The 27186-nt window shown below is 42.2% G+C and overlaps 1 protein-coding gene across 1 annotated transcript in view; it reads left to right on the forward strand.

Annotated features, from left to right (window-relative positions):
- Positions 1 to 1880: 1880 nt before the first annotated feature.
- man1a2 (mannosidase, alpha, class 1A, member 2) overlaps positions 1881 to 27186 on the forward strand; it is a 170523-nt gene continuing 145217 nt past the window's right edge. Inside the window, exons 1-3 of the mRNA XM_034110158.2 lie at positions 1881 to 2113; positions 3570 to 4089; positions 26593 to 26854. Of these exons, the coding sequence (XP_033966049.1) occupies positions 3776 to 4089; positions 26593 to 26854 (576 nt within the window). The 5' untranslated portion in view covers positions 1881 to 2113; positions 3570 to 3775. The remainder of the gene's footprint in view (positions 2114 to 3569; positions 4090 to 26592; positions 26855 to 27186) is intronic.

Raw genomic sequence — 27186 nt, forward strand, 5'->3', positions numbered from 1 at the left:
CATCACAGGACACCGTGTTGACTTTTACACGTATCTGCTTATTCTGGTTTAAAATTGTAGGATTCTTGAGTGCCTGGCAGCTCATGCAATATATCTGCCACGTCAATGTTTGATTCCAGCCTCGGGACCTTTGCTGCATGTCATCACCCCTCTGTCATCAACCCCCATTTCTAAACTGTCCAACATCTTGAATTTGTTGTTATCTTTATCCTTACATTTTAACTTAAGGGCTAACAGAAATGGTTTTGTATTACATATCCATCAAATTAGGTGACTCAATAAATCTAAAATAATAATTATTGCAGGAGCAGGGATAATTTGACTTTAAGTCCCTGTAGTGGTTAAGCACGGAAAAGACTGGAGCCTACATTTCCCACAATGCAATTTGATCTTGTCATTGAAAAGCAACCTACTTAATCGACACAAAGATCTTTATAGCACCTCGGCTGAGATACTGATAACATCACAATAACCCTGTAGGAGCCACAGAGGACCTCATACAACATGACAAGTAAATAGACGTGTCTATTTGGTGTGAATGTGCTTTGAATAGTGCTTTCTTTCTTATGTTTATACTTTATTATATCATTTGTGTTTTCATGCGCAAAAATCTCTTTTATATTAAAAGGCTCAAGGACACGTCTGTTTAACCAACTAACAAAATATGATTTCATCCTGGCTAAACAAATTGCATCTCATAGACAGGATGCATAATCTTGTTAGTTAGTTAGTTAGTTAGTTAGTAGTTAGTATTCCTTCCCAGAAGGTAAGGACAGAACAGGAAGATGTATTGTTATCAGTTGTTCCATACAAAAAATCTCAAGTGTGATGCTGAGATATGCTTGATTGCCTTACAATTATAAACATACCTCTATTTGTAGCTGTCCTGTTTTGTTCTTGCTAAGTGTTTCACTAACAACATCAAACACCAACAAAAAAGTTAAATCCTTAAGATTGTTATTGAGAAGCAAACAAAAAAGCCCAATCAAGCTCCTCTTTTACTTTTAATACAATGTAATCAATCAATAGTCTACTACACGATGGAGTTAATTATTTACAATGGATGCAAAACATGCACACATTAAAAATACAAAATCTGACTTGATGATCATTTTAATATACATTAAATGATTATTCTGAGGTCCATCCATCCATCTTCTCCCGCTTATCCGTGGTCGGGTCGCGGGGGTAGCAGTTCCAGCAGACAGCCCCAAACTTCCTTTTCCCTGGCGACATCAAGCAGCTCTGACTGGGGGATCCCAAGGCGCTCCCAGGCCAGCGAAGAGATATAATCCCTCCACCTGGTCCTAGGTCTACCCCTTGGTCTCTTCCCAGCTGGACGTGCCTGGAACACCTCCCTAGGGAGGCGCTCAGGTGGCATCCTAACTAGGTGCCCGAACCACCTCAAATTCTATTCTATTCTATTCTGAGGTCCATAAATTCAATTTAATATATGCACATCACTGATTTAACGGGAACCACTACATTTTGGGTGTGTGTGAAGTTGTTTGTGATGGTCTCATATAGCATCTCTTGATACCTTAAGCCCCTGGATAATATGTTTTCTCATGGACAAATCATTTAGTGTTTTGTATCTGAATGTGTGAGAGATAATCTGGTGTTGTTTCAGAAGAAATGCATGTTAATACATTCACAATATAATGTGAGTAGATTGTGTATTACACACTGTAACCTTTCGCTTGATAACAAACCTATTCATGATTTGTAATCAGCTATCCTGACAGAATCCTGAATGTGTTGGGGATGTGTGACTTGTTTTTTAACGGTGACATGTTTAAAATCATAATAAACATAAACTCTGCCGAAGGACATTGTCAGACGGTGCCTAACTGTGCAGGCTGAGGAGTTGATGCTGGATCTCAGGGCAGCAGCTCAGTCCGTCGCTGCAGTCCCACAGAGCGGCTACACATCAACATCCTCTCGGTGTCCCCGGAGCTGTGTACCGCTATGTGGCTCTAAGCCGACTGTTCAAACGGGAGCAGGCTTTACCACGACGAGGACGAATGTGGACTTGAGGACACCTGCAAACAGGGACTTATTCTTCCAAAAGACGGACCGGGAATCCTCGTTTTTTACCGAGCAATTGAGAAAGGTGGTGATGCAGCAGCTACACAAGAGACTGTCAGTTGATTACCAGCTAGCTAGCATTAGCAACATAGCCCAATAGCTATATGCGGGCTATACTATACATACATATTTTACAGGTTAGTTAAAATGTCAGCGAGTCCAAGCACATATGGCGGAATACTTGTATTAGTATGCATGATTTTTCCTCCGTGTTGCCTGTCAGTTTATTCCCCGCTGTTCGTGTGTTCTGCTTGCCACCGTTATCTGACTGAGTTAGCCGCTTGTTAGCTATGTAGCATTTATTTTAGTATCGGCTAATCACATCACACAGACTGGCACTGTGAGGATGAACTTGGTATTCTGTGTGGTGCTCTATACAGACCGGATGGAAAACTACCTGGATAAGGAGAAAAAAGGCTCCCATATATTTTAACGTCATCTGCCTCGATCATTTGGGCATAACTACGACCCCTTATGTTGGTGTTTAAAGGGGCTTTATTTCCATCCATCTATTCATCCATCCTTCATATTAGCAATTAAAGCAGTTGCTGTCTATTTCTGCATATACGGTCATGGGGGACCAGGGGGAGTAAAGGCAGCCTGCGCCTTTTCGAAAATACACCCACATGGGTATTTGCTGGATGAATTTGAGTTTAGATATAATACAGCACATGCATGCAGTGTATTTAGCTTGCATGTCTTGCCCTTCTCGCTGCCACACAAATAGGAATTATGATTCCAGTCGTCTCCGGTGTGTACCGATAGCAAGAGGATTTGCGATGTTGCTCTTCATCTCTGTCATTCTTTGTAATTTTATCACGATCTATGTCTGTAGCAAGCTATAAGGCGCTGCAATGCAATAAACACAGCCACATAGAAAGCTGGGGACTCATTCTGCAATGTGTCCTGGCAGAGTTGGCAGTATGCGCAGTTTAAGTGAAGGCAGTTGTTTGTGATGGGCTCACAGATATCGCATCTCTTGATACCTTAAGTCCCTGGATAATATGTTTGTCATTTTTCTCATGGACAAAGGATTTAGTGTATCTGATTGTGGGAGAGATAATCTGGTGTTGTTTCAGAAGACATGCTAATAAGTTCACAACATAATGTGAGTAGATTGTGTTTTTATACACTTTAAGCTATCGCTGAATAAAAAACCTATTCATGATTTGTCACCAAATGTTTGCTTGTTACTTAGCGTTGAAAGGCTCAACAGGACAACGTCTGGAGAGATGATACTAGTGGTTAGAAGGGGCATGATGCCGTGAAGGTGGATAAATAACAACTATAGGAAAGCATAAAAAGGGAATTAGCTATTCTGACAGAATCCTGAATGTGTTGTTAAGATGAAGGAAGGAAAAGATCAGATGTCTCTAAAATGGTGTCTCTGGTAACGACTCAGTATATGGGTTTTTATGACTTCATGTTTACTAACCAACTCTGCAATGCTAATTTTGTGCCTCAAATGTTCTTTTTTTCAGAATCGTCATGACCCTTTTCCCTTGGACCTGTCACTCCTTCACTGAGGGACCTTCGCCCTTTTTGGTTTCTAGACTTATTAATACCGGGATGAGATAATAAAGTCATCCAGCTCGCGCATGCTGCTACAACAACACCTGTGGCACTTGTAAACCCACCCTGCCCCCCTAACCCCTGCCCAAGCTAAGATCAAGTCAACAGTTGAACCATGACGACACCAGCTCTCCTGCCTCTGTCGGGCCGCAGGATACCCACTCTGTCTCCGGGAGCCTCCTCTTTCCCGCACCACAGGGCCACGCTGAGGCTCTCCGAGAAGTTCATCCTCCTCCTCATTCTCAGTGCCTTCATCACCTTGTGCTTCGGGGCCTTCTTCTTCTTACCGGACAACTCCAAGCACAAGCGCTTCGACTTGGGTTTGGAGGATGTGCTCATCCCTCATATTGACTCACCCAAAGAGGGAAAGCACGCCTCTGGACAGGTGGTCATTCATGGACAAGGGGCACATGATGAGCACAGGCACAGGTATGGACTAATTTACAATGTTTCTAGTATTCCAAACTGAATGTTGTATCCTATTTTCTTTTTCTCCTTATGAATGATTAGGAGGAAGCATTTTAATAGTTTCCTTTTCATTTGTTTTCCACACTAGTAATATCACACTCAAAACAGGTACTCCGACATTCTTCACTTCTTCTGCGTTCTGTTGTGATACCCAATACCCAGGGGGGTTACAGAGCTCGTCGACTGACACACTGAACAGTTAGTTACACGTCAGCACATGTGTTCCCTCTTCTTTACTTCCCCTTCGTGCAGCTCTGGGTGCTGAATGCTTTACCCGCTGTTATTATTGGGAGCAATGGTTTAGGTTCTTGTACTACAGAACATTTGTATTACCTTGGCCACAGTATTCTCATCGCACAGGCAGATATGGCTGAACTTGATGAGCTGGAACACACAGACTGTTTAAAAGGCTTCCGTAAATGCTCAAACAGGCTTGAAATGACTGCCCGCCAATGCCATGAGCCAAATGCTGGTAGATGTTGGCTGCAGATTTTTACATTTGTCGCTTGGTTTGTTCAGCCTCTTTGGCCGGGAGCCAGCCGTCAACCCCCCCCTCCCCCCCCCCCACCATAATCAAATTCATATTTGGTTATGCAGCAAAGTGTTTGCGCACTTTAGAATCAACGGTGATGGACAGGATGCACTGCTACCTAATGATATTCCCAACTGACTCTAGTAACTTTAACGTGCATTCAATGTTAGTTTAATTTCAAAACCTGTTTAATTGCTAACTGCAGGCAGTAAAGAAGCACTGAAGGCAATGTCAAATGTAAATACCTTTTACATTTCCTTGGATACTCGTCGTATGTATTATGTCGTAGGTTCAATTGAATTATGTCAAATTCAACTGTTGAGTATTCAACACCAAAAAAAAGTAGTTTTACTTTTTTTTGATTGATGCAATGAAATACGATTCCTTTTTATTTATTTGTATTGGCACACATAACACAATACATAAATGAATCATACTGCACTTACATGTACTTACATCTGTTTTGTTTTGTTTCTTTTTGGCTTTGTCTTTGTTTTTGTTCTGTTTGTCTACCCTCCCTCCCAAATGTAAAGCGTCTTTGGGTTCAAGAAAAGCGCTATAGAAATAAAATATATTATTATTATTATTATGTGTTTTATTTTGTGATGATGAATAACTGTGTGTCTGAAATAATGGCTCAAAATAGCAAACAGTAGGTGGAAAGGGTCATTTTATTTGAAAGGTCTCCTCCATTATTGAGTTGGCGGTCATTAGTTGAACTGAGTGCTGGGCAAGGTGTTAAAAGCATTTTCTCAAACAGCTTCACACTGGCTTCCAAGTGTTGCCTCCTCATCCCCCGCGGAGCCGCTCATTTTTCCATCCTGAAAGCCTTTCGAGAGCTTCAGTGATTCCGCCTGCCTGAAATATTGTAATTATTTTAGCCCAGCGACTCGGAAGGAGCCGACAGTATTGGGCTCAAGTTGTGCTGGGAGTCATAGGTGGAAACATAAAGGTAGGAATAGAGGAGCGTTTAGAGCTTAAAGTGACTAGATGGTGTTTCTTGTTTTCTTTGGGGTTCAGTCGTTTGATCCTGAAGAATTTTACATGATCCCTCTCCTTTTATTAGCACATCCAAGACCGTGTCCTGCACATTTAGTGAGCTCTCATTGTTCTTTCTTTCAGAATACTTGTTCACATGTTATACCAATTGGTTTTGGGATATAATGGCGCATTTCCACTGCAGCGGGGTAGCCCCGTTTAAGCGTCCCTAAGCGTCCTCGCTCAGGCCTCGGGCGCCTCGCTGGCCGTCCGAGGCCGTGGCGCATTTCCATTACAGTTTAGGACCTGGGGTAGCAACGCAGTGTAGGCGGGGCATCTGTGCAGAGACATCCTGGAACACTTTCACATTTGGAGTTGTTCCGTCGAGCTCCCGCTGGATTTGATCATCCCCAATGAGAACGTCAAAAAATGCTGTGTATAAAAATGCTGCAAGCTTGCTTCTAGATATATATGCGACGCTAGGGATGGTCTCGCCCGCGATCTTGTGACGATTCTCTCTGACCAATCAGCAGTCGAGAGTGTTGACGTCACTAGTTCAGCCCTGGCCTGATAGAACCACGATTTGATGGGGCCGGAAAAAGAGGGAAAAAGTACCCGCTAGCCGGTGCTACGCTATATGGAAAGGCCACCAAAAACTGGCCTGGCCGCTTGAGGACGATTAAGGACGCTTAAACGGGGCCACCCGCTGCAGTGGAAATGTGCCATAAGTGTTCCTCAGGGTTCAGCAACGGATAGCAGCATTTTTATTTGGTTTATTTCTTAGCCCCTTTATGATCTGATTCGTTTTTTTTATTGCAGTCTAAAGCCATAGCTCACATCTTTGGAATACATGAGATGGTTATCATGTAATTAATTGAAAATTACTTTAAATGGCTTTATTTAAATCGTATGAAGATTACGTACATTCATAAGAATGACAATTGAGTTCAGATTTAAAAAAATGCATCAAGTCATCACCGATATCTCAGTATGGCTACTTGTTTGATTGAATAGGTTTTGATCCAATGTGGTTTGTTAAAATGAGATGAGATATTACAAGCCACTGAGATGTCCCTGGTAACGTTCTCCCTGTGTGAAAGCATTCATGTGATGGTTTTTTGTCACAGTTTAAAGCGGCTTATGGAAAAGTGTTCAATTTGCTTTTTGGTATAGCTGCCGCAGCTGTATTTTAAAGACATCATTGTGAGCTCCAGAGGACCATGGTTCACACAGCCCCCGGAAAATGAGGCGCGCGAGCATTTAAAGACCCCCTCAGGAGCGCAGGCAGGCTCTTAATGATTTCACCTGTACTTTATTTTGCCACAGAAAAACCTCCCAGAACCTGTTCTCTGTTCACACGTTGACCCTGTTGATGTGAATCCGTTGAGAGAGAAATGGTTATTATTCTATTTGCCATAGGTTATCCATTTCATATTGTTAACTCTAAAGATACAAACAATTCAAAAAAAGATGGTTGAAGGACCAATGCACACATCTGGCCTGTGCTACTTGTACTATAATATATTATGTATTTATTTCAAAGTGGACCATGGATACAAATACATTAATCTCAGAAAAGAGAAGATATGAATTATGCCAGATTATAGCTAATAGCTCATTTCCATCTGCAGTCCTCAGGCAGGTACATAACAATCAATATATACACTTTGGAGTGGTTGTTTTTAACATCGTAATCCAGATGGAAGCAGAACATATGAACCCGTTGCATGTGCTTTGCTCTTTACCCTCGCTGATACAAGGTTTAGTGTTGTGTTATAATAAACATGAGCAATGTCTTTACGACCACCCTGTGGCTCAGGTGGGGCGTGGCGCTATAAGCATGTTTTCTTTTTAATATTTAATAATATTATGCAATATATGGTATATCAGACTATAAGACCATTTATTCTCACAGCTCAGATAGGACTTCAATACATCTGTTTTGTTGTCACATACTTAAGTAATATCCTGTCAAGCCCCTCAAGTCAGTCAGGTTACGACCATGGAATATTTCAATCTGTTTCTCCAATATCATTGTTCATGGCTGCTTTCGATTGACTTTTATCTGGTCGGCATTTGGGGTAAAGATCTTTTAAAGATAATCATGAGGACTTTTTTTTTAAGTTAGCTGATTCGTCTCGCAAAACAACTATATTTGACCTGAAGGTTTTTAGTCTAGTGCCTCCTGGTTATGAAGTATTTTTGGTTTGGTTTCCTTTTCATTTGTTTTCAACACGAGTAATATCACACTCAAAACAGGTACTCTGACATTCTTCACTTCTTCTGCTTTCTGTTGTGATACCCAATACCCATGGGTGTTACAGAGCTTGTTGACTGACACACTGAACAGTTAGTTACACGTCAGCACATGTGTTCCCTCTTCTTTACTTCCCTTTCGCGCAGCTCTGGGTGCTGAATGCTTTACCCGACTTTTTTTTTTAAATTAGCTCATTTGTCTCGCAAAATAACTATATTTGACCTAAAGGTTTTTAGTCTAGTGCCTCCTGGTTATGAAGTATTTTTGGTTTCTTTTTGGAGGTTTTGAGATGTATTGTTTTGAAGTTGCCAATCCAATCAGTGTGAGAAAAAGTTTTTAGAGAGTACTTGTCCGAATACATTTTTCACTTGTCCAGAATGGACAAGAATTGGGGCCACTGGAATCTTCTTCGACGCCATCGTATTTGACATTTTCCCACGGTTTTTACGACACCGCTAAAGTAAGTGTGCGGTAAGATTTTACTGCATCACGCATAGGGTTGGATATCGTTTGGATTTTAACGATTCCGGTTCTGCTTTTCGATTCCGGTTATTTTCGGTTCTCGATTCCGGTTCTTTGAGAGGGTAAAAATAAGTCCCATGACAAACTGGGAGAAAAATATATTTATGAAAACATTAAGACAAATCTGTATTCCTATTTACAAATCACTTCATACTGTTGAATTTCTTATGGTTATTGAATAGAATTATATAAAAATAATCTCTGCATTGTTTAGTTAGTTCTAAGTGGTGCAGTTTGAGAATGTACAACTGGCCCAGTGTCCTCTGATGTTACTGCAACCTGCCTGTGAGACACAGTCCAACCACACATGTCCAACACATCGGCCTAATAATAATAATAATAATACATTATATTTATAGTCTATAGGCCTAGTGCTTTTCTACAACTCAAAGACGCTTACACATGTCTTGCAATACACATGCTGCAGTTTTGTAAAAGTAAATAAATAGTATTTTCATTTCAATAATGTACTTTCTATACCCTGCTTCATAAACAATACTGACATCCCTGTGCTCCTCCGAGTCTGGGGGTCCGGGGATGTGAGGACAGCACGAGGACACAGACAGGGTGTCGCCACTTCATAAAGGACATGGCGTCAATATTAACAACACAGGAGCTAAAACGCTTAATAACCTTCATTACGTGTTAAAGAAAGAACATAAGAAAGTTTGACAAAGATGAGGCTGTTAAACGGGCAGCGGATCCGCTGTGTGTAGAAAGAGAGAGAGACGCTGAGCTGCACCGAGCAGCGATCAGCTGATACGGAGCATAGAGAGAGCTACGGTCCGCGGGGCTCGGCCTCGCCTCCTGTCCTCACAACTCTTATTAATCTGGGGACCGGACAATTGTTATTTGTTCCTACTCGGAACCGAGTTTTGCTTCCCAACCCGGCCACTGTGCTACACTTCCCGCCCCGTCTAACTGTACAGTAAGCGGCGAGATGCATTTCCTTCGGAATCGACAAGCAGAACTGAAACTAATATTTCTAAACGAACAATGGCGGACACGTACAATTTGAGTTCTGCCTTTTGTAAACTGAATGTATCAATAATTTGTCAATAAATAAATGTCACTTGTCCGCCGGACAAGTCAATTGAAAGATCTACTTGTTCAATATTGTAAATAACAGGTCCCGGACGGTGGGGCGTGTACTTTTTCACACACTGCCGGCAATACAACAATGTTTCATGTTTTTTTTTGTGTGCATTTGGTCAATTCCATATACTAAGGATGATCATCAGACCTTCATGCCAACCATCTTGTATTTAGATTTTTCCTTTTTATTAATTTAAATATGACGGCCAACTAAGTATTTATGCACAGCAGGACGCATGGGAGGAATACTAAAAGGATGAGTGCTGGGAAGGGATCTTCTATGCAAGGGTGATTTGTAACTGCATTATTGCTCCATATGTCACAATGAATGATCTCTCTCGACATGTAAGGAAAGATCTGTTAACGTGTATATAATTGCTTTAATGTGACCATTAGATTGGCGCCTAGGAAATGGTTTGCGTTTCATATTCAATGTGCACAGAGGAATGTATACGTTTGGCTGCATTATTTTGAAGCATGCGGCGCCAGGATTCCTATAGTCGACCATTTACAAGGTGAAATGAAAAACCTTCGGATGGTGCTAAAGTGCTAGAAATCACTTAAGTGTAACGCTCTGTACAGCGCTTCATACTGTGACGCCGTTAATGACTCTGCCTCGGATTTGGTTTGGTCGGACTCAAACAATAAAGGGGTAGCCAGGAGCGGTACTCTTCATCTGAGAGGGGGCAAGGTGACATGTGGACAGAGGCGGCGGCATTTCAGTTACAGATTAGCCAAAGGTGGTCGGTATAGGAGCAATAGGGAAGGCAACGAAAAGTGTATGGATGTCAGACATGGGGACGTTGTTTCATAGTTCATTGAGTTACAAGTGTGGACTGAATTCTGTATTTTTTGGTTTTAATTGCAAAACAGAAAATCAATAATTGTGCCACCAGTCTGAGATAATGGATAAGCAAGGCCAGTGCAGGCTAATACACATTGTATGAATTGCTCTAAGAAATGCATAGATATCTTGGAGCATAGCTCGGAGATAATTTGATATCCTTATTGATCGGCAACCTTCAGTGGAATGATGACAACATTATTGTTCTTTAATATTCTTATTGCTTTACAACGAGCAATATCGAAATGAATGTTTCTTAACAAGTCGTATTTCAAAACCACGAGGTAAAGAAGTTTTACAGTTGTTAATGGGATTTACCATACTTTGCCTATAGTTGAGATTATTAATGATTATTCGATTTGTTGTGCGACAGTAAAATAACACCAACTATTTCAATAATCAATCCTAAAGGAAGGTTAACTGCTTTTCTCTGTTGGTCGTCATGGTACATTACATGTCTTTGGAGCAATTTGCAGATCTCACCTTGGGCTGTGAGAAACTGTGATGTCTTTTTAATAGTCAAAGATAAATGGTAAAGGTTATTGTCAGATTAAAACATTATTAAGATAATTGTTGGTTGTAGCCCTTCATTTTCTTTTATGTGGCGCATCTATAGTTACGTTGGAAAATATATTGATGTATAATCAACACATCAATCATAGCCTTACCTTGAAGTCAGCTTGAAAACCTTTTTCTCTCTGCAGGTAATTTACCTTTTAGGATGAAGGAATCTGTCTGAATTGTTTATTGTTGTTAACGGTCCGATATTAGGAATTATGACGTCATCCCGATAAACCCGATAAACGTATTAATAGCCCCGATAATATACAATATATTTTTTGGGTAAAAAAAAGAAAGAAGTACTGCGGTGTGGGTGGATTGGGATGAGGAGCGCTTGTTTTTCACTCGGCTCCTCCCGTTTTGCCAGTACGGTGGTATTAGTGGTTTAGGAAGAGGGGAGTTCTTCACAAATCCAGCGCTCCCTAACTCATGCCTGGCTGTGACGTAAATGGTGAGCGGCCGTGAAGCCAGGACAGTAAACAAACATGTCGTCGGTTGTATGGGACTATTTCAAAGTTTCAGAGTTAGATAGTTCGCTTGCTATCTGTATTAACATGCAGAAGTTCCACGAGGAGGAAAAAGGCAACGAGCTATAATACTTCCAACCTGATCAGTCACCTGAAACATCGCCATCGCTACTGTTACGCCCCCAGCTCGCTTAGGGTAAAAGGGAAGCAACACGAAACCAGGTGTTCTTGGTAAGAGGTTGATTTGAATAATAAACTCAAAATAAAGATGATATCAAAAATACAGGCTCTTAAAACCAGCTATCTGTTCACAAAACGAAGGCCACAGATTATCACAGTCATAGCACACTATGGGCACTTAAGGCTAAAATAGTGAGGCGTCTCGCACAAGTTCGACGCCGTCACAAATCACAGAACACACACAAAACACACTTAAGCACACATCCTAACTAACCACCGTAGCAGAACTAGCACAGAACGTAAGCAGAGCACCGAGAGACGTCTGACACAGATTCAGACCTCTCCTGTCTAACTGAGATGCACACACTCTTGTAAGAGTCCCCGGAAGGTGTGGGCAGGGATTGGTGAGTCGGGCCCGACCTGCTCCAATCCAGATCTTCGGTCACGCCTACCGGAGGAGGGACAGGAAACTGGCATCCAATGGCGTCCGGGCAACGGCACATCTCATATACATATGACATACACAGCTGAAAACAATCCCAGACAGGTTAACGAGCAGACAGCAGCAGTTTTGTTAACCATGCCTACTACTAAACCTACCTAATAATTCTGAAGGACTAAAAGACTCGAAGGAAATCTCTACACACAATACACATAACGACCAGGGTCGTAACAGCTACGATAGTGTGTTAAAAGCGTACGAAGACGCCTGCGCTGCTAAACTAGCGGCGAATCCAAAGCCAGCTGCAAAGGCACCGGGGCTTTGACCTATCGACGAGGCTTTTGAAAAAGGCAAGAAGTTTGTTTGGGAAAATAAATATGGTCACTTTGAAGAGTCAAAACTGTTCTTGGCTTTGTTTTGTTCATAGTAGTAATGCTCATGTCATTTGCTCACTACTAGTCTTTTTTTTACCACCAGGTGTGCAAAAACTACAGGTACATTTAATATATATAATATATTATATTATTATCGGTATCGGTCTTGAGAAGCAGGACGTTATCGGTATCGGTTTAAAAACCCAATATCGCGCATCCCTAGTTACATCACAAGCCTTCATGCTGGGTACTTGCCAAAGAACTCAGTACATCTGATAGGCTTGCAATCTGCCGCCAGAATGAACCATTTGGCTGGTGGCTTTTTATTGAATCACGCTGGAGGCTCATTTAGGTTTTTCTGCCACAATCACCAGCACATAATCCATTTCATTGGGATAAAGTTTTCTCTTATGTGCAATTTAATTTGCCGGGGATTTTATACCTCACTCTAATAACAGTTTTACGAATCGATCTTGATTATCTTCACGACTGAGTGGGAAATCAGCCTCATGCCTTTTATGGATTGCTCAAGCCAATAATGCAATATCCTGCTTTCTGGATTATTATTCAGCCCTGCGCTCCAGTAGAGATCAGTGTGGAGATCTGGCCTGTGCATCCACACGAGTCAATTGGTCATGCACGTTGCCAGTCTGCTCCTTTAGCCTCGAACACTATTCCCATCTCTCTTGAAGCTTTCAATTATTCAACCGTTGTTGATGCAAAGGTTTAACTCCGTCTTTACCCATGTGTCTTCTTTACCCCTCACATCGTGACACCCAGCTCTTGGCTAATGGCAAGAAAGACTCCGTGGCAGTTCAGATCTCAGACTATTAAATGAACAATTGGAGAAAACTGACTTTGAGCAGTGTGACATTTTAAAAGACATTTCTGTCAGAGAATATCTATGAGAGTGAAATGAGGGCAACATGCTGTTGGCACTTTGAGCCGTTGTATTAATGTGCACTGGCAGCCATTCTATACAACTATCTATATATATATATATATATATATATATATATATATATATATATATATATATATATATATTGTATTTTTGACTGTAATTGATGTATTTGCCAAATGAGTCATGTTATGTTCCAACAGCCAAAGGTAGAGGGAAAGCACTGCACAAGCTTTTTACACTGCATCCCTCTCACATTGAAGTGTAGTGCTGTGACCGCAAATAACCTGGTTCCAACACGTATTGCCTTGCCAGTTATTGTTAGTGTTGCAGCTTTGCTTTTGCACCCTGACATGACCATAAATCAGCATCAAAGCCCCACAGATCAAATGTAAGGCCTGGGCCAACATCAAAGTGCACTTATTTATCATATTTAGTGTGATCTTATATATATCATTTCTGTGTCTTCACGCTTCATTCGCCTGTCAGCTTTAAAGTAAATCTGGGTTGGGCCGTGTTTGTGCCTTGTGAGTATTCCTCTGGGTCTTCTAATAAAGGAGCCCTAGCTTGTACGCCCCCCCTCGCCCCATCACATTAAAGCCCTGTCAAGCGGGCTCCACCTGGAAAGAATACTCAGGCGCTGCGGTCGTTTCTGAATCTCATGAAACCATCCATTCCGGTTTCTTGATTAAATCAGCCCTTTAGTCCGTGCAGAGCAAATGGAGGTATGAAAGTACCCCCCCCCTACATGAAAGATGCTTTTCACACATTCATTACCACAATTGAGCTGCTTTCAATGTTCCCTCTAAAGCCAGGCTTCAGGGCTGTATGCTTCAAGCTTGCTGTTGGGTTTTTGTTAACCTTAAATGGAGCTTTAAAAAAGGATGGCATCACTTGCTTTGTCCCATTACCATGAGTGCTTTTAAAAAGCCCGACCACAGCGGCGCATCGGCTCAGTTTAGCCGCAGGTATGCCTCCATCCATTCTGAAAATCAAAAGGCATCTGGTATTTCCACAAAACTGGATTAAAAACATCTTTCTAAATTGACACCTATTGGTGACCTATATCATGTACAGCATGTAAATGATGCTAGGCCTAATTGCTACAGCTGCAAGGACAATCTATTCTCACATTTGTAGTTCCCTTTAGGTCCTTGCGCATGCTATGAAACAATCATATTTTTCCTGCTGGGCTGGTAAATCATGAAAGGCTTTGTCCTCTACTTGCCAGATAGAGTTTTATAGGAGGACGCGCCCCGCACACATACTGCCGTTTGCCAAAGTGTCTGGCAGGGGACTCCAGCTCCAACAAGGAAATGGCATTCAGTCGATTTTTGCGTCTCTTTCTTGTGTTGTTTCACTCTTTTTCTTTTTTTTCAAAAGTACTGTTCACTGCAGTAGTTTAGGACTTGCAGCACTGCAGTGTTGATCTGTAATAACTTACAAACAACAAATACCTATAACGTGTCCCTTCTTATGACCTTGTAATCATTTGAATTATACAAGAAATGTTTTAAAAACTAATAGAAAAAGATCAATAAATTAAAATAAATAATTTCACCCATCCCTATGCTGATTCCACTCTGTTGGCTTCAGAACAGATATCACTCCATGCCGACTAATATATTATCCATTTAAATTCATCTTTCAGATCTGTGTTCATAGTCATGTTACTAAGACTCATCCTAAGTAATTAGTCTGTTATCAGGAGATTTCACAGAGTACACAGTTGGTATGAGATGGACCAATCAGCGTGTCTCCTCTTTATTTCTCTTGTTTTGTTTCCATTTCCTCCATGTGTTCATGTTGTTGGTCTCTGTAGGACACAGCACTGAAGGTGTGTGTGTGTGTGTGTGTGTGTGTGTGTGTGTGTGTGTGTGTGTGTGTGTGTGTGTGTGTGTGTGTGTGTGTGTGTGTGTGTGTGTGTGTGTGTGTGTGTGTGTGTGTGTGTGTGTGTGTGTGTGTGTGTGTGTGTGTGTGTGTGTGTGTGTGTGTGTGTGTGTGTGTGTGTGTGTGTGTGTGTGTGTGTGTGTGTGTGTGTGTGTGTGTGTGTGTGTGTGTGTGTGTGTGTGTGTGTGTGTGTGTGTGTGTGTGTGTGGAGATAGGGTGCATGTTTTTGTGTCTGGTTTGTGAACCAGGGTTTTTACTTGGGCTCACATTTCAGACGTTTTGCTGCAGTCGAGCTTTTCATTGATTCTGTTTTTCTCATGCCGAATACTAAAGTTTCTGATTTCACCGATAGCCTCCATTAAGGAAAACAGGAGGATATTCCCTAAGTGTAAAGTTCAAACAAGCTTACGTATGAAACTATGAAAGAATACTGACTGAATCCTAAACTATCACATTTTCAAAGTTGGTCCTGTATTGCTCAAAGAAGCATCTTTACTGGTAACTTTGTGTCGGCAGGTCACAATCCATTATCTGCGGTTAGTCAAAAGGCTGTGATATATGTTCCGTAAAGGGGATCGGATGCCAGTCAGCTTTAACAATTGAGAAGCTCTGTCACAACAGGATAAGATACACTGAAAGTAGATCTATGATGTTTACTGATGTGCTGGAAAACGTTCCAATTCATAGAGAAAATAATAAGAATCAGTAGGAAACACAATGTGCGGGTTTTGTTTGTTTCTGTTTGTGGTGACACTGTCTGTAGGAGCTGTGTTTTAAAATAATGTCATATCAAAAAATAAAACGTGGGTGTAAATGTCATTTAGTTGTTTAATAGTATAATAAATACTTACCGCCATACTCTCACTCCGTTAAAGGCACATCTTCTACATTTATAAACAGACTACAGGTCAGTAACAATAGGGTATTTCATGTACAGTGTTAACCTTCTGGTACTATTTCTCTTTTGAGAACACAGGCAAACATGTAAGCCCTAGTTTTACTTCTTCTAGTTTTACTTCTTCTAGTTTTACTTCTTTAGTGATTTGAGAATAACAAACCCTACTTTTTTCCATGATCAAAATGAGGTCATCTTTGAACCCCCACAGTGCCCAGCAGTCATATTAGTGCAGCAGAAGATCAAAAAGACCGACCATGCATACCTGCATATAGACTTTCCCTGAATAGAGATGAGGGATACAGTACTTTATCATCTTTTGCCATGAAACAGTTTTATTAATTAAGCTATGTGATCAAAAATTGTGACCATAAAGGCTCGGTATCTCTTCCCAAAGAAAGATGAAACTGGCACATTTTGGAATATATGTTTTAAGGGCTTCAAGCCTTTAGGGGTTTGTCAAAAATAAATGTAAGAACAAGAACTGTAGAGTGACATACTTAAAGTGGACCTATCATCAGGGGTATCACTGGTACGCATGCGCAGCAACAATCTGAAATGTGTACCGTCACTTGTGTCACAAAGCGCATTTGCGTACCGACATACTTGTGAAGCTTTTCCAGAAGGCGGTTCGATCACCGGACGACAGAGTCGGTCTCCGTGTGCACAGACAGGGCTGCTGTTAACGTCAGTCTGTACAACGGAACTGTGCCAAAACTACGCCAACTGGCTGCGGAGGGAGACTCCCCCCTTCACTGGAGAACTGTGCTAAAACAGCTGATCACAACGTTCACGCTCTGTGGTCACGAAGTACTCCACTAGCCCCAAGCTGATGGCAACGTTTCTGATGGGGCCGTGGGTGTAAAGCCAGCCTACATTTCCGATATTACGTCATATCGTTACATTACTGTGGGTAATGTCCACAGTAATGACTCTTACATGTCTAATATGTGTAATTGTAAAGCGGTTTGAGCACCTGTAAAAGTGCTCTAATTAAAAATGTAATGCATTATTTATTATTATTATATCGGACGCGAATTAGGGTTGCCAGAAACTGACCATGATCAAAATCAATTATTCGGCAGCCCTGGCGAATAATAATCGATTATTCGATGGCATCCCTAACGCGAATCTGGATCAGCTCCGTTGTAGCCCCGTTTTTAGAGATTTGGGTACGGAGGAAAAGAGAGAAGGTTTTATTTTCTGATGCACCGGGGACACGTCTTTATGTATAAAAGACATCAAAAAGTGCATTTTGCATGATGGGTCCCCTTTAATATAACCGAGACCTTGTGACTCACATGACCCGCATCAACACAAAGGACAACCTTGTAATTGATATTAACAGGATCTCCTGGCTTAGATGTTGATTAAAGAATTAGCTTATATAACCATGACTATAGGCTTTGGATTGTACCACCGTATCTAAACAGTGTTTCTTTAAATGTGTATACACAGCCTCGTCATTCAACGAGCATGTAGCTGCAATACCATGAGGTTAAATGACATTGAAAACACAATTTGAAGCTTTGAATGTGAACGGTTTATTAAACGTCCTCTAACCTAAGAGGTGGATGTGATGATTTTACTTTGGTTAGGGTTGATAATACTGGTTCGCCTAATAAAGTAAAGTGATAATAAGCTCATCAAAAATGGGCTTGAATTTTTGCAAAAACCTGCAATGCTGCGTTTCTTTTGCGACACTTGCAACTGTGATGTTATCGCCTGGTTGGCAGCTTGCCTGTCTGTAGGACATGTCTGAAGTCTGTTAGCAATATCATTTCATCTTTGAGGCTGCTCTGTGATCACTCATCGAGCAGAAAGAGATGTATCCAGAATTCAAAAGATAATTGCAGATTTTACAAGGCGTAACAGGAAGGAGCAAGATGTGATGAATCACAGCTCCTGGTAACATGACTTTTATAATGAGTTACCACTAGTGTATAGAGAAAGGAGACCTCATAGGGAATCAGAAGCAGGTTGACACGAGTCATTCTGTTGTGTGAACAATATTTTACGAAGAAATTAATGATTGGCATGTAGTCTCAAACCAACATAGTAGCTTTTAAGATTGGAATGGTTCTCCATTTCTGGCCAAAGCTTATTTTCTGTCCCGTAGGAAAGAAGTGAAGGACATAAAGGAAAGATGAGTGGAAAGGAACACTGAAAAGATAGGGAATTGAAGCACTTGGATCTTCGGTGCTGGTTCTTAGTGTGTGGGAGAAAGTGCATGAAAGGATTCAGTAGCACCCATTTGAAGTGTGCCTCACTCTGCCTCCCATTTGTCATCTCCCTGGAGTGCATCAGTGGTGACGAGACCTTCTGAAAGCCAGAGGGAAAGAAAGACACTTGTTTGAATGGGTTTGCACGAGTGCCACACAGAAAGTTAACAAGGGACCCAAAAAGAGACAAAATTAGAGAGACAAGAGTAAGAAAGCTGAGAGGCACTTGGAGAAGAGAGGTGGAGAGAGGCTCTCAGTCCTCAGGGACGACGTGACCGTGGTTAACTTCAGAGCATCTCACCAAACCTCATGCCTGCCAAACACTGGAGCTGCAGCCCGGCTCCACAATGGCTCCCTGTCAGTTCAAGCAATGGGATCAAAGTGAGATCGCTCAGCGGCAAATTAAGAATTGGCCCTCAGGTTCCCGAAGCTTGAATTACAAGTAAACCTTTCTGAATTCACAGGTGCATTCAGCCAGTCTTCTCTGTAACTGCCGCAGCCACGCAAACAGCCATACGGACCAAATTAATGATAAAAGGGTTTTGTACCAGAGCTGCAACACGCCAGCTGTTGGATTTATGGTTTGCCAGGGGATGGGAAATGGGATCTCTGTCCTTCTGGGGATTAAATCTCTCAGTTTCATGACTCCGGGGTAAACCTTTTGAGGCAGTGAAGAACTGCAGGAATGCATGGTTACAATTGTACCATACAAAGACAGAATCAATAGGAATAAAGGAGTCCATTGCCACACCTTTGGGGCTATTTTGTGTCAGTTATTAGATAGTCAACAGCCATTCACCTTTGACTATTTACCCCTGTTTGTTCTGAACATTTACTACAATAATGGTATTTATTTGACAAAGCATCTTCTGATTGTTTTAAATAACATTGTAATTGCACAGCCACTATAATTATAAATGAATAATATCACTTTGGTCATTGTAAGCTTTTTGCAGCAAACTAAAGTTCCTGGACACAAATCATGTTAGGGTTGACATATGTTAGCTTAGCTGGGGCTGAAGATGCTCTAAAGCTCAACATTAGGATTCATCCCTAAATCCCGTCAAATGCCACTTTGAGATATTCCTGGCTCACACAACAACCACCCTTACCCCTTGATTCCACCGGGTCCGTCTGCGCTGCGTCACGGCTGCACCGCGGTTTTGGTCCGACCTCCTCCAGCGTCATAACCCACCGGGCGCGTTTCAGAAGCGGAGCGCCTTGCGTGTCGGCACTCGGCTCGCAGTTTTTGTTGATTTGGGCATATTTCCTGGACAGGCTACTTTGTACAGACAAAGTTAATAATAATTGTAATATCCCAGTTATAAACAACATGAATCAAAGATGTGTTGCTGTATTTTAGTGGTAAAAAAATGCATTCATCATCATAATTATTCTATATATAATTTACAAATTGCCTGTAAACCGGAGGAGAATTCCTCCTCCTACTTGAAAGACTACAGGGAGTCTGCAAAACTAGTTTATTTTGGGGATTGACTGGATGCTCTGACCGGTCCACTTCCTGCCCGGCGCTATGCAACGCCTCGCGTCGAAAATAGACTTGCATCCTATTTTTAGCTGAACCCAGCGCCGAGACACTTCTGGGACGCTTCTGAGCCGTAACGCGGCGCGTCTGGTGGAATAGCACCCATTGACTAGAGTGGCCACGATCGCTGTGAACGGCGCAGACGGACCCGGTGGAATCTAGAGGTTACTCTATGTGAAGCTTACCGTTGAGCGGCCCAGACCAAGCAAGGAGGCAGAGGCAGAACGTCCAAAAATATAACCCGGCGTGGGCATTTATTAAAACACGGGCACAAAGTTCACAGCTTCAATCCTGCAGCCACAAGGATCTCACACACACACCCAGCCCTCCCAACAGACAGGGCAACAGAGCCTAAATACCCACACTCTAATCATCACAACAAGACACAGGTGAGGGGGGAGGAGACAACACAGGACACCAGGTGCACACACTCATCAGCCACAGACAACATATACTGTGCAATCACGCCAACAAAGTGCCATACCACCCGGCCTGAAGCCGTCAGTCCATAGTGACGAAGCCACCTTCGTCACACTCTATAATGGACTATTAACACCTCAACTTTAATTATGCAAAGAAACGTGTTTTCTATGGTTGAATACGTACATCAGTCTTGTGTATTGTTTTCGTCGGGCCAAAAGGAGGAAATGGGAGCATCTTTAAGGATCTTTCTCTAAAGGTTTAGTGATTGGACCGCTCAGTCCTCAGACTCTTTTCCACACTTGGAAAATCCCATATCTAGCTCGGGAGCAGCCAACCGGGCTTAGTGCTTATTTGTTTTACGGCCGGCTTGTGCTAGCTGTGGGAGATGGACTCCTGTGTTTGTATTGAAGCCATTAGTCAGCCAGCCATGATGTAGGTCAGAAACATGGGCACGTGCCAAGGTTTGTCTCAGGGCTCAGGTGTTCACCGAAATACATAAAGCCGGAAAGATGGATACAGTATTTATGTCTGGCTACATATGTGAGAAACAGTTGCACACATGATGAGGTAAAAGAGAACAAGTATAGCTCTGCATTAACACAATGTTTTTACTAGTAAAGATACTGAAGATGACAGCTTGGTATCGTTTACACACAGGGTTCGATGACTTTAATTCACAAAGAGCTTTGACAGAATTCAGATAATTGATTCACAAACAACTTGACAAGTGGGAGGAATTCGTTTTGGACAAATAATTAGAAAAAGTAGGGGAGGTAAGATAATGCAATGATGGATGAGACAGCTTGGCGTAAAAACAGGAAACGGATATGTTGTGAATACGCTTGAGAGAAAGAGGTGTGTGTTTTTCACCGAGAGGTTGCAGCTAGCAGGAGGAGGTTGTGAGGGCAGAGGGAGAATTGGAAGAATAAGACGGAGGATGCTCGTGCACATCCACAGTTAATCTTGGGAGAGCCGTTACACATGGAGCAATGCAGCCTCCATTTAAGCCAAGTGGGTCATGGGAAAAGCGAGACATGGATCTGCCTGATGGTTCACGGTGAAGGGAAACCCGGGAGCTACAGCTCACAAGAAGCAAAACATCCTGCTGCCTTAACAACCTCCAACACGGGCCTCTTCCCTCCACTTATGGTGGTTATGGGCGAGGAGGACTTGTCCACACCACTTAGGTGTAAACTCCGAGTGGTGTTCCCAGGAGAGCTCTGTGGCCAAGAGATGCTCGACTAACACAGTGTTCTCGTGGCAGAGATGGACTAAGGGGGCGCTTTAGGAAAAAGTAGGACCTGACTTCCCCACATAGTCCACATTAAGTAAAACTTTCGTTCAAAGTTAACCGTGTCCAACCGTTATGCACTTTTTTCACAATTACGATGTATCCTGTGGCAATGTTGCTACTAACCTTCATGCCTTCACATCGCATTAAGCCTGTAGACAGTACAGAGATGTACGTTTAGATTTGGCAGTTCGCCTCCCAAGGACTTATCCGTTATGCATTAGTGTAGCAGCTTTTCGTGATGATAGAAAGCATTTGTTTCACCTTCTCACATCCTTATTCTTCCCATCTCACTTAAGAAATATACTTCTTAAAGTGACATGAATATTGGATTTTATGATGGTGTTCAAATTCGTTTTCTACGTTATGTTGAATGGCAGTCCTACGCAGTTTGCTCATCGTGCTGCTGTGACTAGCATTGATGATTGACAGGTAGGCATTTAGGATACACGGTTACCATAGCTAATCCCTTTGTCTAGCGTATCATTGTTTGCGGCGCCAGGTTATTAAATGTGCATGGTGTCATATTATTCAATCTAAATTAGTCATTAATGTAATCTGGAGGGGTCTCCTGCTACATAAGAGTAACACTACAGTTAAGATTCAGACCCTAGGTCCACCCAGGTTTATTCACAGCTCCCTCAGTACGTTCGCCCACGGTGAAAACAGCGAAAGATGCGCTTGCCTAAAGCCCCTTGGTTTTCTAACCCCTCCTCCATGCCGCCGCCACAGGTCGAATCACATTTTGGTGGGAAGCACTGCGGCCTCGTACATGGTTTATCACAGCAGTAAAACCGCAACGCATGATTGAACACTTGAAGTGAGACGATCCCAGAACACTTTGTCAAGAAGGCAGCGGCAGAAAGACGGCTGTTTAACTTTTGTCTGCACCCAAGCAGGATATGATTGTATTATCAACATGCAAAACGTCTTTCTGTTAGAAGAAGTCAAGATAGATTTTCAAACTGTTTTTCCATTGCCCCCGTGGTTTAGGTACTTGTCAACATCTCACAATCATCCACATTTTCATTTGACTATTTTAAAAACATAGCTTGCACTGACTGTCCTCATTCAGTGACTTGTGTTACAATCTGTAAAATATTTAAATTATATTCCTTACCACATACTAAAGCAAAAAAAATTGCCAGTGATTGCGTATGACTATGGTGGTTGAATAAATCACCATTTTAATATAATTTCAGTATAATACTGCAGCTAAATATTTGATGATTTGGTTTTTTAAAGAATAATTGTAAGATTAATCAGTAAAAAAGTGAGATGAAGCCCTAATAACCCAGTAATATTATGAATTGCATAAATGACTCTACTTTCTAACTCGCTATTTCTATAAACTTCTTCGTGTAGGTTTCTGTTTGTTGCCATGGATACTTGGCATCTAGCCTGTGCTGCTCTCCCAACAGCCTTGTGTGTCCAAAAAAAACAACCTTTCTCCTATTTTAGTGGAAAAGGGGGATAAAACGGGCAGAAAGGCAACGGCAGCTTCTCTCCAGTTACCATGGCGTTCTGAGCAACAGATTTCTCGGCACCACTGAAGAAGAAATTCCTTCAGCAGGCAGGGGAAAAAAAGAGGAAGGGATTATTGGAGGCCTTAATTAGGAAGGTGGGGTTTTCCTTGCCTTAATCACATTTTGGGACGTGGGGGGCGTGGGACGGTGTGAGTAGGCTAAAGGTGGAGCCGTGGTCACCTGCTCTGTAGCTGCGGTTCACGCTGTTTTGTGGAGGTAATTGAGTCAGGCAGCTGTTGACGTGCTCTTAATTGCATGTTTGACATTGTATGAGACTCAAAGGGAATCCTTGGCGATGCTTGAGTGAGTACGATAATGGCTCGAGGAAGAGAAAAGAGTGACGTGATATTAAAACAGGAGGAGGAGGAGGGCGCAGACGGCTACGGCATGTTTGTGTAGGAATCAATTTGCACCCAAATTGCCTGTGTGCACTGTTACGAAACATGCACATTTGCATAATTTGCAACAACGGTGTTTGTGTTTCCCTGACAACGCGCTGACTTCTTTGTGTACGTACACATTTATGGAGCAGAATCGGCTCCCATTAGGGACGATTGTGTCAGCTTAGCCTCCTCATTTTCTTTTGTCATGCTCCCTTGCATCTCATCAACACACATACATGTGAACAAACACGCATACAGACATTCTAGTCATCTAACATCAGCCCCATCCTAATATCACATTTAAATGCCTGTCGCTGAGGGCACAGAGGATGGCGTACAGAGGAGGCGTGAAACCCCCTGGGTGCAGACACGCAGTCATAGAAGGAGAGGCACAGACACACACGCACTGCAACATTGCACTCAGTCTTATCACAGACACCTCTGAATAGAATGCGTGCACACACTTTAAGCTCAGAATAAAAAGACGTATCAGACGGATGTACAATACACTCGCATGTATTACACGTTAACTAGAAATACACAAAGTAAATGCAGCATATTGGAAACATCCTCGCATGCATGTGCTGGCACGAGCACGTTAATTGCCGCCTTGGTGCAAAATATGTGTTCCATCAATTAAAGTCAGACGGGCTGAGTTGGGATTATGAATATTTATGAGTTGTTTCCAGGGCGATGTTGCATAACTCGGAAGCTGTTTTATTTTGGTCTCTGTTGGCCCCACGTTCAGAGTCATGAATGATAGAATTATAAAATGGATGCACATGCTGTTGTTTGAGGGATAATTAGTTTGAAACGTCTGTCTGTTTCCCGGTCGACTCGCTCGTTCACCTCTCGTCGACTTCATGTCACAGTCTCAGTTCGGTGGCTCCCTTTCACATTGTGATTCCTCGTTATTCTTCACATCATAAACATATTTTTTGCGGTTGCTCACATACAAATGCATGCTGGGAAAGGATGCAGCCCCAATTTAACCTGACCAGGATCAGCGATGTTGGCAAATGGATGCTTGATGCTTGCTGATCACGCATCGACCTTTCCAGTTTCCTCCTGCTAGCCCTATTTTTCACAATGTATTCATCTTTCCTGCATTTATATGTCTTCTTCCACATGAACTTATATTTAGTTATTTTCCTCACTTGTTTCTGTTTGGTACCTTGGTGTCTCACCATGAACCTTAGTGTGTTGGTTCTCCTCATTATGTGTGTATACCGTGTTCTACGATATTTCTAAATCCCCCCCCCCCTTGCCTATAGTTCAAAGTCACACGGTACCCTAAATTCATGTTTTGCTTGTATATTTCAGTTTTGTAATGCATTCTTAAAGCACCGTCTGGTTGCAAGTCTCTCACCCACCGGTGTCCATGCATGAAAGACCTTTACTTTCACTTCATCAGTCATGTGCGTTGTGTGCCTCTGTTATTCCACCACACCCTCCCCAACACTTAAAAGGTGCTCTAATAAATTGTCTCAGCTTGCGCATTATAGTCTCATCATACCAGAGCTACCAATAAAGACATCTGCTCCTACCTTTTTCCTGATCAGCTGTAACGTTGGACAATGTATGGATGTGCACGAGTGCATGTACAACACAGGAAAACAAAAGTTTAAATACAAACCAAAATCCACAAGGGCTAAGAGCAGGATGATACAATACTTCTTAAGAAACAAATAAGACTTAATCAGCAGTTTCGACACTCTCTTTTTGCTCCACAGACGCCATAGTTAGCCATAAACAAACATATAAGATTTTAAATACACTGGCCTAGTTTTGAAGCATTTTTACACACACTGAAAACCATATTTGGTTATCGGGTCTAAAAGCTAGTCAAAAAAGTATTTAATATATCATTTCATTTTTACTTCAAACAACCCACACTGCTGTTCTCTTGGCAGACGACAGATTCACATATGCAGGCGTGTCAAAGGGTACAGCCTGAGTGAAACACACACAGCATTGTTTCCTGGAGCCGTTTCCTCTGTGGAGGATTGCAGCTGAGTCCACACGGATCACAGCAGGTCGCTGGTTCCTCTCACATTTCCTGTGTTTATCACACGGAAGACGATTAATGAACACACCCACATGTTTGCAGTTCAATTCAAGATATCTCATATCTCTTGTGACTGACATATAAAACATGTTGAGTTGTGAGGGAAACGGTGGCACAAACTGTTGCACATATTCATCCTTAATGTCATATAATCATTTGAACTATGGCAACTTAAGCAGTTCAACCGGGTTTATAAAAACGTATGGGACTGTCTTGTGTCCCATGTTACATTCTTCTCTATTCCATTCATTTAATGTAATGTTTTATAGTTTAGTATGTTGCCTCGTGCAAGACATTCAAACGTTTCACACTGTTACACGTTTTACTCCTAAGCTGATTAATACAGAGGAAATGACCTAAACATCTAAAGGTGAATTGTTATAGAACAGCTGACAGTGTTTTGTTTGGCTGTGATTGTATTTGTGTAAACCCACATAACACCATGCAAGATGATTTTTAAATCTCTTTTAGTTACAGCAGAAGAACAGAACCGTGTCATTGTCCTCGTGTCCCCATTGCTCCAGCATCCTGCTGGTTTTGTTTTTCATTACCGACCCATGTCCTCATGGGGTAGAGTAGTGATAGCACCCTGGGGCTTCTTACCACCAAAGAGGATGTTCTCATTCTGGCACCGCTTGACTTCTCCTTGTGTTCCTCTGCGCCTGCCTCCTTCCTGGAGCAGATGTAACTGCAGCGTGGTGCAGACTTTTTTTGGGTGTGATTTTGTCTTGTTTTCTGCAGCTGTTAATTGCAGAGGATGAGAAACCAGTTGTTTTGGTAAACTTTCTAAAATGGTATCACATTTGATATTCTATAGATCTTAAGTGTCACAAACTGGGCAGAGGTTTTACTTCACACGGCAAACACATCCTTATTTCCATCTTCAACACAGTCCATCATCTATCTCCCAGAGGTTCAGTGTTTCTTCTGAAAGGTCCTTTTTAATTAATTTGAAAAAGAGTAAGGCTCGGGAACACTATCAGCTTTTGGTCACTAAGAATGTGAAAATAATAACAATGGAAAATTCACCTTCTGCATTTTGCCTACCCCCCCCCCCCCCCCCACAGGGAGGAGGAGGAGAGCCTGCGGGACAAGATCCGAGCAGACCACGAGCGAGCACTGCAGGAGGCCAAGGAGAAGCTGAGGAAGTCACGTGAAGAGCTGCAGGCTGAGATTCAGACTGAGAAAAACAAAGTCATGGAGGAACTGAAAAAGAAGGAGGCGGGGCCTAAACCTTTGCCACCCGTCCCCATGCCAAAGGTGGTGGGTGTCAGCGATGGTGAGCCTGCAGAGCCGGACGTCAAGGAGAAACGGGACAAGATCAGAGAGGTAAGCGGCCCTGTGGATATCCTAGTAGTAAGTAGCTTCTCTGCCATTCTGACTGGGCTGTGCTTCGATGGCAGCATGTTGGATCACGCACGCTGAAGCCCATCATGGGATTGGTTTTGGTTTCTTTACTGCTTTTTACTGATGGGGCCAGCGACACACTGAGGGACTCTTATTAGTAGGAGTGCAGCAATTCAACTCTGTGATAAAACTGCACTTAAACTTAGCTGAAATTAATTAAAGCTGAAGCTAAATACTGATTTTAATATATTGTATTATTCTCAATAAAAGTAAGGTCCACTGAACCTATTGGCATATCATCCTCCTTCGGTGTC

Source organism: Pseudochaenichthys georgianus, chromosome 21 (assembly GCF_902827115.2).
Source record: "Pseudochaenichthys georgianus chromosome 21, fPseGeo1.2, whole genome shotgun sequence".
NCBI lineage: Eukaryota > Metazoa > Chordata > Actinopteri > Perciformes > Channichthyidae > Pseudochaenichthys > Pseudochaenichthys georgianus.